Consider the following 19,603-nt stretch of genomic DNA (forward strand, 5'->3'; position numbering starts at 1 on the left):
TAGGCCGACCATCCAAGAGTTTTCCAAGAAAAGGAAATTCCCAAAAAGAAATATCTTTCCATTTATTTATTAGCGATATTTCCCTTGTTTCCACCAAATGCAATGAGTACTCTCAATTTCTACGCAACGAGAAGAAAAGCAGTTTGCATGGACCCTCATGTGCGTGAGATACAAGTTTAGGGAAGAGAGACGAAAAAAAAGTGTGTGCCACCTAGAGAGCCGATTCAGGATAAGATTTTGGGCTTTTTTTTTAAATTTAATTTAAGTAAATTAGATATTTATATGTATAATATAAAAATAATAGAAAAAATTAATATAAAAATATTTAAAAAAAGATAAAAAATACTTTTTATATAGATATTTATTTCGGCTGAAGCTTTGACTGAATCGGTCTGAAGTAGACCCGGATCTAACCGAAGCGGCAACACCATGCTTTGCTTCGCTTCAGTCTAGGCCTAAAGTCCGAAAGCTTCGGCCTCTTCGACGGAAGCGAAACGAAGCGAATTTGACAACACCGATAGGACACCGCACGTATAAGAGTGGCAAGGAGTCGGGTCAGGTTGGGTTTGAGTCGACGACTTGGACCAGACTTGGATCCTACCCATAAGTCAATTGGACCCCTACCCGATCCACCTGGTCGGATTGGGTATAGGTATAGAAATAAAACTATAAAACATAAATATAACTTATTTTAATAGTTATTATGTATTTTTATGTCGCTAATATATATAAATACCAAGTCGGAGTCAGCCTGTTTGGACCTAGATTTCGATCCTGCTTGGGTCGGTCCAGGTCCTATCCAGACCTAGCCAGGTTGAATTGATGTCCACCAATCGACCCGGCCAGTCTTCCACCGTACCATTTAGCGTTATTTTTAGGGGGGGAAAAGGAGAGGAGGTGGCAGCCTTCCTTCTCAAGAGAGTTGCACATAAAAAATCCATTTTAAAGGTGCACATAAAATATCCATTGGAAAAGAGTTGTTCTAATATTGAAAAACCCTCTAATTGATCATCTCCACATCAAGATGTAAAAATACGAAAAAATAAAATAAATTAAAGTCCCATAAATAGTACATCTTGCAACACATTATCCAGACTATCCATTTTCAAGATTTTCATATGTTTGTAAATCTACTTGATTTTAATCATATTTTGGGTTTAAAATCATATACTTAAAATAGATTTTCAAATATTCCTAAGGATTTCTTATACCAAAATTACATATTATGATACAAATTTGGAGGTGTGGTTTAATTAGATTGTTTAATCTAACTTTTTTTTATGAATTTTGTTTCAAGGTAAGACTCTCACAATGGATAAGGTGATCAAATGGCAAAGGATAATAAGTAATGTATGTTTTTTATGCAAAGAAAGTGATGAATGTGGAGATCACTTATTCCGTCATTATTCTTATTCTTTGCAAATTTGGGAGTGGATGTTTCAGAAAATGGGTTATAGGATGGTGCTGCCCAGCAGCCATATGATATCTTTGATAGTCTTGGTTTGGAGATCTTGCCTAAAGTGGGAGAGTGTCGTGGGAAATTGCATGAGCTGATGTAGTTTGGGAAATCTGGTTGGAACGTAACAAGAGGATATTTCAGAATGTGGGTTTGGAGGTAGAGATGGTTAAAAGAAATATTATGAATTCTTTATGGAGTTGGTTTTCTATAGCCAAATAAGGTTTTGGAGTTTCAAAAGTGGACATGGAAGTTAATTTATAAAATTTGGTGAATAAGAAAATAGCGAAGGTAGATAAGTTAATTTACAAAATTTGGTGAATAAGAAAATAACGAAGGTAGATAAGTAAATAAAGAAGGTGAGGCCTAGGGAAAGGTGGCCACTACGTTGCCTTAAATTAAATTTTGATGGAAACGCACTAGGCAACCCAAAGCCTTCTAGCTTTAAGGGAACTATGGGGAATTGTTATTTTGCTATGCCGGACCTTGTGGAGTGGGGACTACGAATGAAGCGGAACTAGAGGGTCTTGGGAGAGGAGTACAACTGGTGGTTCAAAAGAATACATAAATACCGTATATTTTTTTTAAGTGATTCTCTTAATGTCATAAATGGGTACAATAAGGTATGAAGACCACTTTACGAGTCCGAAGAAAATGGATAAATATCATACATGTATATGCAGCTTTAGAAATCTTTTCAGGGTGTATACAAGGAATCGAATGACATTGCGGATGATTTTGCAAAACAAACAATCTTTTCAATGTGTGTATAAGGAATCGAATGACATTGCGGATGATTTGGCAAAAACAAAGAGCTCTTATGCGTTCCATTGTGATTTCTCGTGTAATCATCTCTTGACATGCAGTATTTTATTAATAAATTTAAGTAATTTTATTAAAAAAAATTATATATATTATTAATAAATAAATAAGGAAAAAAAAGAAAGACGAGAGGTTAGCGCGTAGAGAGAAGAGGTAGAGAGCCTTTGTCTTCAACTCAAAACGGCCTCATTAGCTGTCCTTGATTTCCCGAGGCCTGTGGGCACCACCTACTACAACCACGTGTCAACACTCCATAGGGTTTACACGCGGCAACTCCAATTAACGGCGACGCTGACGGTCTCCGTCTGGCGTGTCCCCCTCCACCCCGGCTGCCGTCTGTCCACGCGACAAACGCCGTCACCCAGCCCCTAGCCTAAGCATTTCGACACGTGTCAGAATCGTGATACGTCGATCGTTCGCTTGACGACACGTGGAGGATTCACATCGCTTGTCAGCATCGTAGGTTAACATAGTTAACCAATGGTTAACATGTGTGGTTAAGGCCCCAATTGAATATGAGAATTATAAAACCCTAGGCTATTGAAGACTGAAGTGGGAAGGGTGCGCAGGTTCTGCCCAAAAGTACGGTTGTGTCCCTGGTCTCTTTTAGCCATTACGAGGTTAACCTTTACACGGTACCTATAAACATCATGATACCCCTAACTTCTTAAGATATGGCAATTTTGAATTTATGATCTTATTAGCCCTAAACCATTTTGCCTTTAAAGAGTGTCGAAAAGATGTTTGAAAAATGAAACTCTTTGTAACGGCTTGAAAATTTACTTTTATATGTAATTATAAAATTTAAAGCTTAAAAAATAATGTAGATCGAACATATCTATTAACATAAACGGTCTAAAAAATGCATGATAAAATGCACTATTTCCAAGATTTGAAATTAATTTTTTCTTATGTTCGCACATCTTAGGTTGAGATGATTGATTTGAGGATTTGTGGACATTGAAATAACCTCCTTTAGTGAATTTTTAAGATGTACCATAATTTGATGGTTTAGAGCATCACTCTTATATAAATTTTTTGCTTTATGTTATGCAAATGTCAATTTACTTTTTTTTTTATATATACGATACGGTAAGTAATTTCATCGAGTAAATGAAAAGATACAATGAAACATAGAAAGAAAAACAAAGAAGAGAAAAATGCATTTACAACAAGGCTCCTTCTTTTGCAAGTCAATCGGCCTCCATATGACTTTCGTGGAAGATGTGGTTCCACGAACGTGGTTGAAGACCACCTCCCTGCCATGCAAACCCAAGACTATGGTGTCCGTGGTGGACGTCAGGGCTCAAGGCATCGAGTTTGGACATTTGCACAAGGAGATAGCATTGGTTGAGTCCCCCTCGACAATGATTCTCTGGTTGCAGTTTGATGACCCGTTCTTTAAGAGCTCTCAACTCAATCTCCTTGATATCGCAGTTATGGGACGTACCTGATATTGCCAAAGAACCACACCGTCATGCTAATGCCAATTCACACGGCAATACTGTTTTGAATCTTTTGAATACTAGTGCTTTGAAGCTTGGATCAACTGGGTGAACTCGACATCCATAAATATGGTGCAATTGTCGAATTGTGGACCAGATTTGTGAATTATCGATATTGTGGTATGACAATCAATCCAGTTCCATGACAGAATTGGACGATTCCAAAAAAACCATATCAATTCTGACATGGAACTAAGTCAATTTACAACGATTTTAAATCGAAATCATGACTTCGAATCTAGGTCCAAGAAAATGGAGAAAATGAAGATGATGTCACACATAGAATTAGAGTTGGGTGGGTGAGGTGGAGATGTGCAACTTGAGTTTTATTTGATTGTTGTATACTAATGAAACTAAAAGGGAAGTTCTATAGGAAAATTATGAGACCAACTTCGCTTTATAGGGCATAATGTTGGGTTGTTAATAAACAACGTACTTTAAGATGAGTGTAGCTAAGATGAGGATGTTGAGATGGATGAGTGACAAGATAAGAAGTGATAGAATTCTAAACATATACATTAAGGAGAACTTAGGTATGCCTCCAACATGCGATAGGATAAGATTAAGGTAGGTTGAGTACGTGCAATGCAGACTCAGTACAAACACCTGTTAAGAGTTGTGAATTGGTTCAAGAGTAAGGCTAAAAAAAAACAATAAGCAACCCTATAAAGAAATAATATGAAGTAGTCAAAAAATATATGAAGACTTATGTTTTTATTGAGGGTACAACCATTGATAAATTAAAACGATGGATTGAGATTTGTATAATCTAACCCCAAATAATTGCAAAAAAAGCTATGATAATAATGATGAAACTCCTCTATTTTTATACTTTAAATTCAAGTTTATAATAGTAATTTAATAAACAGAGCGACATAACAGGCATTTCTACCGTTCTATGTGCACGTCAAGCCGTGGAAGTCATGCTAGTTAATTATTGAGGATAGGACTCTACGATTTACTTGGACTAATCTTTCGTAGAATTTCCTACGTCATCCAACCAATTTGAAAATTGGGAAATAGTCCTTAGCTACCCATCATCTAAAAATATAACCATTTAACTATAGGAATCTTTCTAGTTAATAGAGTAATGTTTCTTAACTTTTAGGACACGTTTGTTTCGTATGAAAATATTTTTCAAGTATTTTTATATAAAAAGATTCTTCCATGTAGTTAAATATGTGAATTTTGTCATATCAAATGGTCCCAATACATATTTTTACACCAATTAGCAATTTATTAGTGTGATTTTCACACCTGACCACATGAACGATTTTTTTTATGTGGTAATGCAACCAAAACATGTCCTTAGCCCCAAATATAGCATACTATAGACCATTGAATTTCACATCTAACAATTAAGATGATCTTAACCTTCTTATACCAAATATAAGCAGTCTTCTTTTTCTACTTTCCAATCATGTCACTGTCCATTTCATTGTTTCATATACACAAATTGTCTACCTTTCAATGATGTCTCATATTTTTGGTTGTTCTCTTTTGAAGTGATAAGGTAGGATATGAGCCTTAGACCTTGTCCTTACCATTGCAAACTTTACTACTCCTTAACCATAATTACAACAATTACAAGAAGGGAGCATATAAACAAAATGAAGCTATGATTCGTATTATGAGAGTCTCGCTCTAGATCCAGGTAGCACATTATGAGCTTTGGGATCTTGATTCCAACTTCAAGTTTTAGCATATTCTTGCAACCAAAACTACAATTTTAAACTTTCTAGGAAAAAGGTTATGCTGATGGTCCCAATTAAAAAATAAAACCAAGAATAATAGCAATAAATAAATAAACAAACAAATACATCAATGAGCAACTTACTCGGATTTGTTATTAAATCACATAAGAAACTTAATGTTCCATATCTAATCTATAGACTGAGTCATCTAGTGATAGACAACCTTGAGAGTTTCCTTTTGATGAATCTCATTCATCTTGTATCTCTCTTTCATCATTCTCTATTTTTATCTCTTGTGCATTTCTTGAGGGATTAATCTCTTTTTATAGAGAACTTGTATCTTTTGTGACTTTCACATTAATAGTTTATTGGAGTTGAGATCTAAGCATAATTCATGTCTTACTTTTTTTAAGTACAGTTAATTAGGATTAACAAGTTGTCACCAATATGTTAATCATATGTACTGAGTTAAACTTATCATTAGTCCACTAATGACTTACATAATAGAATGTCATCCAGAAGTTCATACCATTTGATAAAAAGATATTTTAAACCTAAATATACCAAGTATATATATAAAACATAAACAAAATAATTTTCATAAGGAATCCAAACACACCACTAGGTCTTCCCTCTAATACTACATCCTATTAAAGCTAAAAAATGGATCTAAGTAAATTGAAGTTTAAATATTATAATTAGAGATGAAAATAGATTTTTTTGTCGTAAAAAATTGCATCTCATGACAAAGTTTGGAAGTGTGCTTTATTTTGATTATTTAAGGTAGCATCCTTGTGTAAACCTCATGCTTTAGTCCAAGGTGTCATGATTTGAACCGCGTCTCGTAAAATTCCTTTAATGTAGAAGAGACAAAGATGAGAGAAAATGTATAAAGAAGGGGAGAATAGAGAGAGAGAAAGAGAGAGAGAAAGGGGAGAGGGTACACGAATGGTTGGATAGATAAAGACTAAATATTCCTTTAAGATAAAAGCGATAAAGAAAATTATACAATGAGATTATTTATCTTTGGTACAAGATAGTTATAATTAATTTTGATAATTAGTTGTGAAATTAAATGATTATATTTATTTTATTGATAAAATTCAAAATACAAAAAATATTTTCTCGAACTTAATGATACACTAAAACTATTAAATTCCACATTGGATGATTATAAATAATCGTGGCTTCTTTGCACCACGGATAAATCGCTCTCATTGTGTGCAATCCCATAGCGAAAGGTGCAATTGTTGTATCCACCAAGTGAGGGACATTTTAGGAAATCAAGAAAAGAGAGGATCTTTAGGACATTTGACGTCTTGATGGGGGGTCTTTATACGGTAATTTCCCTAGATTTAGTCTGGTTTTGTCGCGGCGCGGAAGTCGGATTAGGGCTGTTGCTTTTCTTAATGGAGAATGCAGTATTTTAGTGAGAGAATGGATAGGGCTTCTAGAGATAGATTTTAGAGAGAGAGAGGTCACTGTAATTGTATATTAGGATGTGATGAAGAAGCTCACTTTCTAATTCCAGGGTTCTGTATCTTCTCTTTCCAGTGAGTTTGTCAAATTTCGCAATTTTATTTTTTATTTTGGCCTGCTTCTTTTTTGCTGCTGTGCTGAATTAGGGTTTTGATTTGTTAAGTTGTTCCCAATTATGCAAGAGAACGAATTACTTCATTTGTTGTATGATTTTTTTAGTTGATTTCTATTGACAATTTAGATGGTTTCCAAGTGAATTATGTTTTGATGTAGTCTGGTCTGGTTCTAAGAGAATTAGGTTTTTACTGTTAAATGCAAAATTAAGGTCTTAATGGTCTGAACTGTTATTGGTAAAAGTGGAAAAGGAGAACAGACGCAGTATATTAGGCGTTTTAAATGTTAAATTGAAGATGGAGTTTCGTGTGATATAAGGGTTCTCTTTGTTCTGGTTATTATCCTTTCCAGTTGGGGGTTGTTTATTTACAATTCCATCTCTGAGAAATCTATGGAGAAATCTCATCATCTTGCAATTTTCAGATTATTAGTGCTTTGATCAATTACCAAATTCAATGTCTGGACATGTAATAGCTGTGATTAGTGAACACTCTTAGTTTTCCCTGCTTTGAACGGAAATAGGCTGTTTCGGGAATTAATATTGCAAACATGTTGTGGTTTTCTTGAACAAGCTGTATGTTTTTGACATCCAGCACTTTCCTGTTTTGTTCATTTGAAAACCGTGAAACAACCTAGTTCAGTAGGAGATAGTGGTTTCCTTCTCTGATTAGTTCGAAACTCAAAATGTTTTTTTATTTCTATCCTTTTTCTTGTTGATTCACTGCCCATTTTCTTATCTAGTTGGAAGGAAATTAGTGATTTTATTGTTCTACTATGCTTTCAATACTGAATTATTTGAATTTTCTTTTTTTGATGATTATTTTTTGAAATTTCATAGTGAGTTATTTGGGAATTTGACATACCTTTAGTTGTTATTAATTTGGATGCTTTTCTGGTTCTAGTTGGGGTAGCAGAAAACAGAGACTGATGCGGGAGATATAGGTATACAGAAGGGAAATTAGGCAGCATGCAACCGGAGCCCCAACATGTGAATGGAATAGAACATGTGTCACACCCAGAAAACGCTTCAGTTGTTGGTCCACAGCCTTGGTGGCGTGGTGGTGTCAGTTATAATGCTATACAGGGTGGTTTATCAGAAAACCCAGCAAAATCATCTGCTATGGAGCAAATTGAATTTCAATTGCACTCCAAGGATTCTGTCACGCATGGCGTTGGCCATCCTCTAGCAGATAATTTGGATGGGGGCACTGGTATTACTAAAGATATGCAGATGATGGCTACAAAACCTGGTTTGTCCTTGTGTCTATCATTTTGATTGCTTGATTTCAATTGCACATGCAGTTTGAATTATATGAAAATCTATTTACAATTAGAAAAATTTGTGCCTTGGTTGGCTTATTGGTTTGCAATGATTTAAGTTATTTTGTACATTTTGACTTTTTGAGGATTTGGATTATTCCAATATTTGTTCAGTCCTTTGGTCTTTAGTAATTTGGTTGTGATTACTCTCTTTCTCTCTTATAAATTTTGGTGTGGTGGAATTGGCATACCTAGGAGCGGATCTTAGCTGTTATTTATGATTATATGAAAGGAAAACTGCAGTTTTGTGGTGCTGTTGAAGTTTTTGCTGTCTGTTTTATTGGTCCTTCCTGTTCCCGTCATGTTCCTTTGAAATGCTTTCCTCGTACCATTCACATCATTGTGGCAGTGAATAGCAATATGACTTTTGAGGTAGTTCCTGTCAGATCAACTTGAGCATTTGCAGTTCTTTTAGTGCCCCTTGCGGTTGCTCATGTTTTGAGAGAGTTCCAAGTTGCGATGGAAGTGATGCTTTTAGTCCTTGAGAAGACCCTTACTGATCATAAAAGAATTGAGATACCTGGAGGACTGCTTTATATGCAGCTAGGTAAAGGATGGAAATGATCATCTTCTACTATGACAGTATTTTATCGGTACCATTTTGTCTCTTCTTAATGTCTTCTATGGCTGAACTTTGTAATGCCTGCTCTCCTTGCCATCTCTGTGATTGTTTGAGATAGAACCTGTTCTCTTTTAAAGGCCACCTCTTGTAAGATCAGCCCAACCTTCATCCTTTGGGATCAAAAGGAATAGGACGGCCTTTGAGGTGAGACTTGAGGTTGAACTATCAGAGATTCGATTATTGCAAGGGTGCTTGTTTAGAAGCAATTTCTTCAGATGTGTACTTTGGATCTCATTAGATGTTCGGGGGACCTTGGTATCTTGCGGTGAATTTGCATTTTTTTTTTAATGCAGATTATACAACTCTTTTTTTATGCAATTCTGCGCCATTTGGTGAAATGTGTATACTTTCCCTTTTATAGTCCTGGTACTTCTCCCAAGAGAAAAAGAAGGAAAAACTATAAGCCCTTTATTTTTGTGTTCTTGGTACTTCTCCCAAGAACAAAAGAAAGAAAAACTATAAGAACTTTATTTTTGTGTTGCATATCATAGTGTCTAATAGTACAGATATCTTTGTATTTGACATTTTGAATAAAGTGCTATTTAAAAATTGAACTTTCAGTTTTTGTTACTTCATTATGTAGCATAAAGTACGTAATTATATAGCAAAGGAGGCGCTCAGGGATTGTGATGGCTTGGTCTCTTGTCCAAGAAGGAATGTAATATATTTTTGCTGGTTTTTATGATGAATGGGTCGACTATGTTGGTGGCATTTGAATATGGAGTTCAGATCTTGGCCTAGAGGGTTAAACTGGTTGCAGGCTTGGTGTTAGCTCTTAAAGGAATCTTGGACTGACAAAGGCAGGAGATTTACTTAAAGAATTTCAAGTTATTGTTCTGAAATCTTTTGTTTGGCCAGGTCATATGTGCAGCTTCTGAGGCATGAGTGTGCGCCGCGCCCTCATGTTGGATCTCATGACTCTTGGGCCCCATGGTAGCATGATCATTCATTACAGTTATATGGGCACAATGAGAAGGGGAATATCTGTTGAGAAGTTATAGCATTATTCCTCATGTTAGCTGATGCAGGATCCATTAATTTTCTCATGGGATGAGGGGAAGGGGAATGAATGTGGAGGACTCCAAGGCACATCGTTCGACCTTAGAAAGAGAAGTCCGTTGAAGTTGGGACTTATGTTCGATATTATTTTCCCGTGTAACTCGACCTGCACCTTCATTTAGCTGTGATGAATGTTAGTTGCACAAAATAAGTTACATACATCTTTTTTATTGTAGGAGATACAAGATAACTTTACAAAATTAACGAAATATTTACAAAATATTGATCCATATAGACTGCATATTGGATATTAATTGGCAATTGTAACAAAAAATTGGATAAGAAAACTTTATTGTAATGTAATGGTAGGAACTAGAGGGTAATGAACTTTATTGTAATGTAATGGTAGGAACTAGAGGGTAATGAACAAGTTTTTCACTTGATGTTTGTATATCTACCTCACACAAGAACTAAGTCAAAGCATGTGTTTCTAAGGATTCAAAGAAGAAGGAAAAGGAGACAATGGATAATATGGGGAAAGTCAAATAATAACTCAGGATAGCCATTGATAACATGTCTTCTGCTAGATCATGTGAAATGTACCATTCAATGGGTGATTAGAAGGGCAATATGTTTGTAGATCAGTTTTTTATTTTAGTTTATTTTATTTTATGCACACTGAATGCAGCCAACATGTTCTTGAACCTCTTGTATATGGCATTACAATTGTTGGTCCAGTTTCTCGTGTTTTCTCTACAAGAGGTATACGAGTAGTTCCAGATGTCTATGAGGCCATGGACCGTCTGAGTTGTCCTGTGAAGCACACTGAAATTGTATGTGTTCAGGGCTTTGTGATGTTTTGCTGCCTCTGTTCAAGATGCGGGACTCTAGAATATGGCAATTTTTCTTGTCATCATACAACTGACCTCAAAAAAAAGAATACAAATGTATTTTATTTTTTTTGGGCTAATGTAGCAATGTCATCATCATCATCATAGCTTTTTCCCAACTATTTAGGCTTGTGAATCCTGGTCCACCATTCTGCAGTATCAATGGTCATACCCTCAATGATGTCGTAAGTGCCCATATCTTTTCTCTATACTTCCAACCATGTCCTTTTAGGCCGACCTTTACCCTTTTTGAGCTTTCTACTTGAACCAACTCGTACCTCCTAACAAGTGTTGTAGTGGGGTCTACGCTGCACATGCCCAGCCCACCTAAGTTTACTCTCTCATCTTATCGCCTATTGGCGCTACAATTAAGTTCTCTCGAATGTATTCATTTCAAATTCTACCCCTTGTCTTGGCACCATCCATCTTGACATCCACATCTTAGCTACACTCATCCTATGGTTATGTTGTTTCTTGACCGACCAACATTCGGCCTCATAAAGTAAGGCTGGTCTGACAACATAGAACTTTCGCTTCAGCTTCATTGGTATGTGGCAATCACATAAAACTTTGGTTGCACATCTCCACTTTGCCCACCTAACCCTAATTCTATGTGTGACAACTTTCTTAATCTCTCTATTTCCTAGATTATCGATCCAAAATTTTCAAGGTGCACTTTTTTTTGTATTTCTTGGTTGTCAATCTTATGTACTTCGTCTCCACTCTTATTATTACTAATCTTGCATTCCATATACTCTTAGTTCGGCTAATTTTAAAACCTTTAGATTCTAGAGCGTCCCTCTAAAGTTCTAACTTTGTGTTAACTCCACTTCAAGTCTCATTGATCAAAACTCTGTTGTCCGCGGTCTGTGAGCAACATCCACCACGGTACTTTATCTTGTAGGTGCCTAGTTAAGTCATCCATAACTAAGACAAAGAGGTGTAGGCTCAATGCTGACCTCTAATGTAGACTTATTGTCACTGAAAACTCACTCATTTCTCCACTAGTTGTTTGAACACTAGTTAGCGCTCCCTCGTACATATTTTTTACCAAGTCGGTGTGGTATTTGGAGCCTTTTTTTTTCAACACCCACCAAATTAAATCTCGAGGTACTCAATCATAACCTTTCTCGAGATCGATAGCGACCATGTGGAGATCTATTCTTTTCGCCCTAAACTTCTCAATCAGTTGTCTAGGTAGAAAAATATCCTCAATTGTTGACTTCCTTGACATATAATTAAATTGATTTTCTGATACACTCGCTTCATGCCATAGTTGTTGCTCAATTGCTTACTTCCAGAACTTCATAGTGTGGTTCATAAGTCTGATCTCTCGCTGGTTATGCACAATTCTATATGTTTTCTTTGCTTTTGTAAACAGGTACTACTATGCTTTTCCTCCATTCGTCTAGTTTTTTTTGTTCTCAACATCTTGTTGAACAACTTGGTCAGCCGGCCTATGCGATCTCCCCAATGCGCTTCCAAACCTTCATCAGGATACCATCTGGTCCTAAAGCTTTTCTTATCTTCTTCCTCGAAGCTTCTTTCACTTTCAATATCCTAATCCTACGAATGTATCTGTGACCTGCGCCCTCATTTATGTTAAGGGTTTTTTCTACCACTGTGTTCCCATTGTGTTTGTCATTTAATAATTTTTTAAAATAAACTACCCACCTTTTGTTGACCTCTTCATCTTTCACCAAGATCCTTTGATGCTTACTCTTAATGTATTTAATATGGTTAAGATCCCCACATTTTTTCTCTCTCAGTTTTACTAATTTGAAGACATTTGTTTCACCTTTTGTTTTTCCCAGTTAACTTATAGAGTATCATATGTTTTAAGTTCAATCTTATGTATTATTTATTTAGTATTTTCCTTAGAATTTTATATTTTTTCAAGTTTTGATAATTTCTTTTACATTGCCAAGTCTTATAACATTATCATTTTTCGCTAATGGCCTTCTGAGTCTCATGACTCCACCACTAATTTTCTTTATCGGGATTTGTTCTTTCTTGTTTCTTCTAGAATTTCTTTTGCAACTCTCTTAATACAATCAGCCATCTCATTCCACATAGCATTGACCTCATATTGAGACTTCCATTTTCCTTCTTTAATTAATCTATCAATAAATAAATCCATTTTCTAATTTTTTAAATTCCACCACCTAGCTCTTGAACACCTATTAATTTCAATGTTCATCTTGCTTTTCTAGAATACCCTCACCCATCTTTTTTTTTCCACTAAACCCATATCCCCTATGTACCCCTTTATATCCTCTATTATCCTTCCTTATATGATCATTTAAGTCCCCTCCTAGAAATGTTCTCTCTCTATTTGATATGTTTTGGACTAGTCCATCCATTTCCTCTTAGAATTCTCTATTAATTCTATCTACTAGCCCTACTTGTGGTGCATAAGCACTAATTACGTTAATTATCTCTTCTTCTAATATGAGAGAGTGTAGACTTTGGTGGGCTGGCCATGTCTGGTACCGACCAAGTACAACACCTATTAGTAGGTGCGAGTTAGTTCAAGTGGAAGGATTGAAAAGGGCAAGGGTAGGCCCAAAAAAATGTGGTTGGAAGTAGTTCAAAAAGAGTAGGGGACTTATGGCCTCACTGAGGATATGGCCTTTAATATAGCAGATTGGAGAACCAAGATTCATGTAGCCGACTCCAATTAATTGGGAAAAGGTTAAAATGATGATGATGATGATTATGATCTCTTCTTCTAATACAAGTTTAATTATTAGGAGCTTATCACCTATTCTCTTGACATTAACTATTTTATCTTTTAAATCTTCATCTACTATTATATCTTCATCTACTATTATGCTTACGCCAATACTGTTATCATCCCTTCCCATATATTAAAGTTCATACTCATCTATTTCCTTGCTTCGTACCCTTTCCACTTAGTTTCCTGTATGCAAGCTACGCTAATGTAGAAATGTAAAACATCTTAATGGATTCCTCCATACAATTTATAGACCATTGCTAAACTTGGGGCATGTTTGTTTCATGTGAAAATATTTTTCAGGAATATTTTCACGTGAAAGAATTCCCTCATGTGGCTAGGTGTGGGAATATTCTCACACCAAATGGTCCTCGTGCATCTTTTTACACCAGTTGGCAGCTAATTGGTGTGAAAATATTCTCACACTTAACCACGAGGAATTTTTTCACGTGAAAAAAATCTTTGTTTGTTCCCCTTTCGGGCTAAAAGCATTTAGAGAGCTAGGGCACCCAATCTATTATTAGCAATTATTGGCTTATGAATCTGATGAAGAAATATACCACTGGACAAGAGATAATTCATCTTAATGTCACAGAGTTTTGGGCAGATTTCATTACCTTGATGATGCCTTGCCATGTAAAATCCGCCTGTTAGACTATGTTGATTTTGTTTCTTTGAAACGATTTCTTGTGGATGGTGATGGTGAGATTGGGATCTCTCTCTCTCTCATTTCCGGTAGATGGTGATAGTGAGTGGGATATTTCTCTCCATCTCTCTCATAGTTGTCCATTTTGATTATGATAACCTTAAGGACTTATTTTTCCAGAGTCCAATGGATTATTATACATCAGTCACCTTTTGTTTAGACGTCTAGTTGGAAACATGAATGCATTTTTCTTTTGCCACCGAAAAGTGGCTGTATAATTTATATTCTCATAATTTTTCATGTGGTGGTGCATTATGGACTTTGAACATCTGCACCATGATTTGAGGTTTTTGGAAACATCTTTGAATCACCAGATGAATAATTTTAATAAAAAAAAAAAAAAACAGATTTTGAGTTTCTAAGAACCTAGATCAGACCGTCTAAAAAAATGGGTGGTCTGTATTCACTCTGGGTATGGGATGTTTTCAGGGTCCAATTTCAGCTTCCTTTTTACATCAGTCGCTAGTATGAGTAGATAACATCATTTGAAGTCCAACAAATATTCTTAGGTAAGTTTTTCTAGAGAGAGCAAGTGGAAAATTTTCTCCCAGGGAAGCATATAATTTTTTGCACCATCAAAACTTTACTAACTTCTTCTCGCAATGTCCTATATTTTTAATACACTTTCAAAATTTCTCCGAAATGCGCCTGATGTCTATGAACTGCTCAGAATTCCTATATGTTCTACTGAAAAGATTTTGTTTATGAAGATATCCTATGCTTTTGCTGCTGTTAATGCTCCATGAAAACTGGGATTGAAGACTATCTCTAATTTGTGGTTGCTTCAGAGGGATTCCTATTGTGAATATTGCAATGGTAGATGCTGGCTGACATTTTGCACCATGTTGCACATTCACAACTTGTTTGGAGAAAAAATTCTGTCCATTCTACTGAAAGCACTTCTTTCACAGAACCATTAATAGATTTTATCTGCATTTTAGTACTTGGATGGGATGATAATAACAATCATTTTCTCATTTCAGGGCCAGATGGAAGCTATGGACATGATCCTCAGCATTTGCAGCATGTCACAAATGTGATACCTCCTGTGGTGGCTGAATACCTTGTGCCACATACCCAGTTAGAACTTGGTCCCTCAATAGTAAGAACGTTTATGATTGCCACCACTAGTGATTTTTGTGACCTAAACTAACGAGTGTCCTTGCCATTTTTCTACTAGGTGGTTTATTGTTCCTTCTCATAGAGTATTTTGCTGAATATAGAGTTTTTTTTCAGGCACGGGCACCATATCCTTATTCTGATCCTTACTATGGAGGCATTATGACTGCCTATGGAACCCAGGCTTTGGTAAGTTTCCTGTATGTGCTGCATTGCTTCTCCTTAATTTTTTAATCGTATTAAATCCTTTTATACAATTTGTATTTCTGTTTCCACCCAAAGCTTGGGGGGTGATAAAAAGGAAGACTTGCTGGCTTGAATGCCACCCATCTATATGGGTGCCAAGAGGAAAAAGATGGTTACATATAACAGCACCCTTTTTCTGCTGTTATTTCTTCTGGGAAAGTATGCTATAATCTGATGGCCTATTATGAGTTTCTGTTGGTTTCATCACCATCCAAGGAGATGAAGATGATGGAGAGAGAGGAAGACCATTGGTATGGGACTAACCCAATGGTGGGTCCGGCTTGCATTAGCTTCCATCATCTCATCAGATTGTGATGGCCACAATGGACCGTGAGTATTCTGAAGTCCAATGGACTATGTTATACTTTCCTTGTCTTGACAAATGCTGCTTGAAGAGTGGTTGGTGCGCCATTGTCTTACTTTCTTGGTTCAAAACATTTTTATTGCTATTGCTTAATATTGTTTAATCGACATGGCACTGTGGTTTACTCATTGTCGATTTATTAGTATACTCTCTCCTTTTGTATAGTCTGATTACAATCTCGTTGATTTTTCTATGAATCGGAAATCACCAGTCATGGATTGGAGAGCAATGTGAAGGTAGATTAACTAAGCATGCAGTTTATTTTGTTCTAGTGATTGGGAACATGTGAAATTTATGTTAGGTTCATCCTCATTTACTGGGTTTGCACCAAAGTCGGATGCCTCTGCCCCTCGAGATGACTGAAGAGCCTGTATATGTTAACGCCAAGCAGTACCATGGGATTCTAAGGCGAAGACAGTCACGTGCCAAGGCAGAGTTGGAGAAGAAGCTGATAAAAGTTAGAAAGGTATCTAGATATAATTCCATTATTTTCAGTTATTACTAAAGCATATAAGTTGGAAAGTTATCATAGTCTAGTTTGGGTTTGTTTTTAGTCATTTAGTTAAGCTTACATGACTAAATGGGCTCAATCCATGGCACAAGACACCTTGTTTGGGTTTGTTTTTAGTCATTTAGTTAAGCTTACATGACTAAATGGGCTCAATCCATGGCACAAGACACCTTGTTTAGATCTAGTGTTGTCAAAACTTCATTTGCATCTTATTTTTGTTTTATTTGACAATCAAAAACATCAGTCCCAGTTCTCCTAATGTTTGCACGTGTGGATTCTGTCAAATTAGTTCCTGAGATACAAGTCCCAAATAGGTTTTGCTGGTGTTCCTTTGAGACGGGGAAACTTATTCTGAACTGGGTTTCAAATCATACTTTATCTGTGCATATATGGTTGGTTGGTAAATTTGCTAGTCAAAGCTATTATCTCGTGGGTTAGTGTGTCTGGTACACGAGTAAGCATCCCCTGAGAGTGGAGACCAACCGCACTTGCCTGTGCACTTGATGGCCATCTCTCATATAGTACAACAGATGCCCTGGTGGTATACCATACACTACCCCTTGGTAGTATACCATTTCTTCTGTTGGCATAGGTGTTCTTTTTATGGGCTTTGGAATTTGGTTTTTAATTTGTCTGAGTGGAAATTCCTGGTTTTCATTGTGTTCTCAATTTTTCTCTCAACTATTACTTACAAGTCTGATGTTCCTTATGTCCCAAATTACAAAATTAAGTAAAATTGAACGGTGTAGTAAATTTAGTAGTATGTGATGTCAGGCATTTTACTCAATTTGCCTGTATTTTATCATTTTTTATGTTGATGATGAGCTTGGTTGACCTTTTTGCTGTACTTCATGGCTACAATGTTTTGCCCTTCTCATTTTGGGGGCTTTAGGAGCATTTGTTTCTCGTGAAATTTGGCATGCACATCCTTTTGACCTTTGATCAAGACGCTAAAAAAAATTCATTGAATGAATAAATTAGGAAATAGTTGTTTTTGCTCAATAAGAGCAAGCTGTCCATTTCATGGCCGGTAAAAAATATATAGAAGATTGCACCCTTATTTGTAGGAAGCTTCCTCAAAAAAACCTTTTTATAGGAATAAGGTAGCGATAATCTACGCCGACCATTTTAATTGGTTGGTATTTGAGCTGGTGTACATTGGGCATTATCTTAAATGACGTGCCATGTATTGACATTATCTTAAAAGATGTATCATACCATCCAAATAAAATGGATGGTGTAGAGTATTGCGACCTTATTTGTAGCCTTATACAAACCACACCTTTTTTATGCTGTATTGTTCAAGTGATCATAAGGCAATTTCCGAAATTAGAATTCAAATTAATTTCCCTACGGCCTTGATGTGACATTATTCCTCTTGCCCAGCATGTATTCATGGCATTCTCTACAGGAAAAGAAAAAAAAAAAAAAAATTGTAGGTTTCATTCTGAAAACGGCTGTTGCCAAGAGCATATGTTTATATAAACTTGAGATAAAAAATTTGCCAAAATTTGCCCCCAGGACCCCAAAATGGGGGAGGGCGAATAATGTTTTTGTCTGCCTCTATGTGGCCCTTACGTTTTCTCTTACCAAGGTTTATTCAATTTCTTAACCATTAACGTGCAGGACTGACACATGCCTTCAAAAATAGGGTAGCAAAAACAAAACCTTTTAAGTATTGAGAAGAGGGAGAAAACCATGGAGAGCCTTCCTCTTTCCTCTCTCTGGGGAGGAAATAGATGCTAAAATTCGAAGTCTATGCATCTGATTATCTATCGTAACTCTTACTGGCACTTGAGAACTTTGTACTTGTCTCTGGCAGCCATACCTGCATGAGTCCCGACACCAACACGCCATGAGGAGAGCAAGGGGATGTGGAGGCCGCTTCCTCAATACAAAGAAAGGGAATTCGAATGCAACAAATCCCGAAACCTCAAACAAAGGTACAACCCCTCCAACCCACTCATCCAACTCTTCTGGCTCTGAGCCATTGCCATGTGATGGTCATAGCACAAGCCCCTCAAATGGGATAAAATTCAAGGATTCGATGATGCATGAGGAACATGATGGTCACATGTATGCCAATGGCAATGCCAATGCCAATGGATGTTATCAGCATCCCGGGTTCCACTTATCGGCCTTCCATTCACTATCGAGTGAGAGAGGGCAGGAAGGCGATTGTGGGGGTATCATGCTCTCCGGCCGGGCCCCTCACCGCGCCCTTACCATCCAGTGAGCTCTCTCTCTAGCCTTTTATGGTCTGCCACTTCAATTGTGGTCATGCCGGATTCCTATTCTCTCTCTCACCCACTGTGGAAGGAGCAAGCTTCGCGGTGAAGCTCAGGGCATGGAATCATATCAGGCGCTGGAGGTGTCAAGGCACCTTTTAACTGGGAAGGGGAGCTTATCTAAGGCAATTCATTCTTGGCTTCGTTTTAGAGTTTTCGGAGGTGAAAGAGAAGGGAGAATGGAAAGAAATTTGAACCTAATTTAAGACGAGTGGGTTTAAGCTCCATTTTGTAAAAAAGAAAGGAATGTGAAGGGGACGGGCTGAGCTTGTTCCTTGTTTGGTTTTTTTTTTTCTTTTTCTGTTGCCTTCCTTTTGTTTCTCTTTTTCCTGGTGATAGAAGAAAGGTTAGGGTTGTTTGTAGGTAACTGAATTATCTTGGTGAAGGCATCATTCGAAAAGTTTGAGCTTCTTTAGTTTCCTTTTGTTGTCAATTTTGTCTCTCCTTTGGGTCATACCATTATCTTAAGGAGGTATGGTTTTTGGTGTTTGCTGGGAAAAGGATGGCAACGGGCCTGCCCAGCCTGGTCCGGCAACTGTCCCCATAAGCTGGTCCAGGCCCGGCTCTGGCTTGGTTAGATTGGGCCGGGTCAAAAACAAATGAAGCAAAAAATAACAAGCGCCAATTGGCCCTAGACCTGGTCCTCGTGCCACAGATTGTAGTCTGGGGCCAGGCTCTGCTTTCTATGGCCGGAACAACCAGCCCTGGTAGGGCCACCCAGCCCAATGCGA

At 36.9% G+C, this 19,603-nt stretch overlaps 1 protein-coding gene across 1 annotated transcript; it reads left to right on the plus strand.

Annotated features, from left to right (window-relative positions):
* The first annotated feature begins 6,856 nt into the window (after positions 1 to 6,856).
* LOC18428972 (nuclear transcription factor Y subunit A-1) lies at positions 6,857 to 19,272 on the plus strand. The gene is made up of 6 exons (XM_006838268.4): positions 6,857 to 7,030; positions 7,973 to 8,320; positions 15,328 to 15,446; positions 15,581 to 15,652; positions 16,375 to 16,539; positions 18,407 to 19,272. The coding sequence occupies exons 2-6, from the start codon at positions 8,038 to 8,040 to the stop codon at positions 18,818 to 18,820; spliced, it is 1,053 nt and encodes a 350-aa protein (XP_006838331.1). The 5' UTR covers positions 6,857 to 7,030; positions 7,973 to 8,037; the 3' UTR covers positions 18,821 to 19,272.
* The last annotated feature ends 331 nt before the right edge of the window (positions 19,273 to 19,603 follow it).

This window comes from Amborella trichopoda, chromosome 3 (genome assembly GCF_054954075.1).
Source record: "Amborella trichopoda isolate Santa Cruz 75 chromosome 3, AtrichopodaSantaCruz75HAP2 v2.0, whole genome shotgun sequence".
Classification (NCBI taxonomy): domain Eukaryota; kingdom Viridiplantae; phylum Streptophyta; class Magnoliopsida; order Amborellales; family Amborellaceae; genus Amborella; species Amborella trichopoda.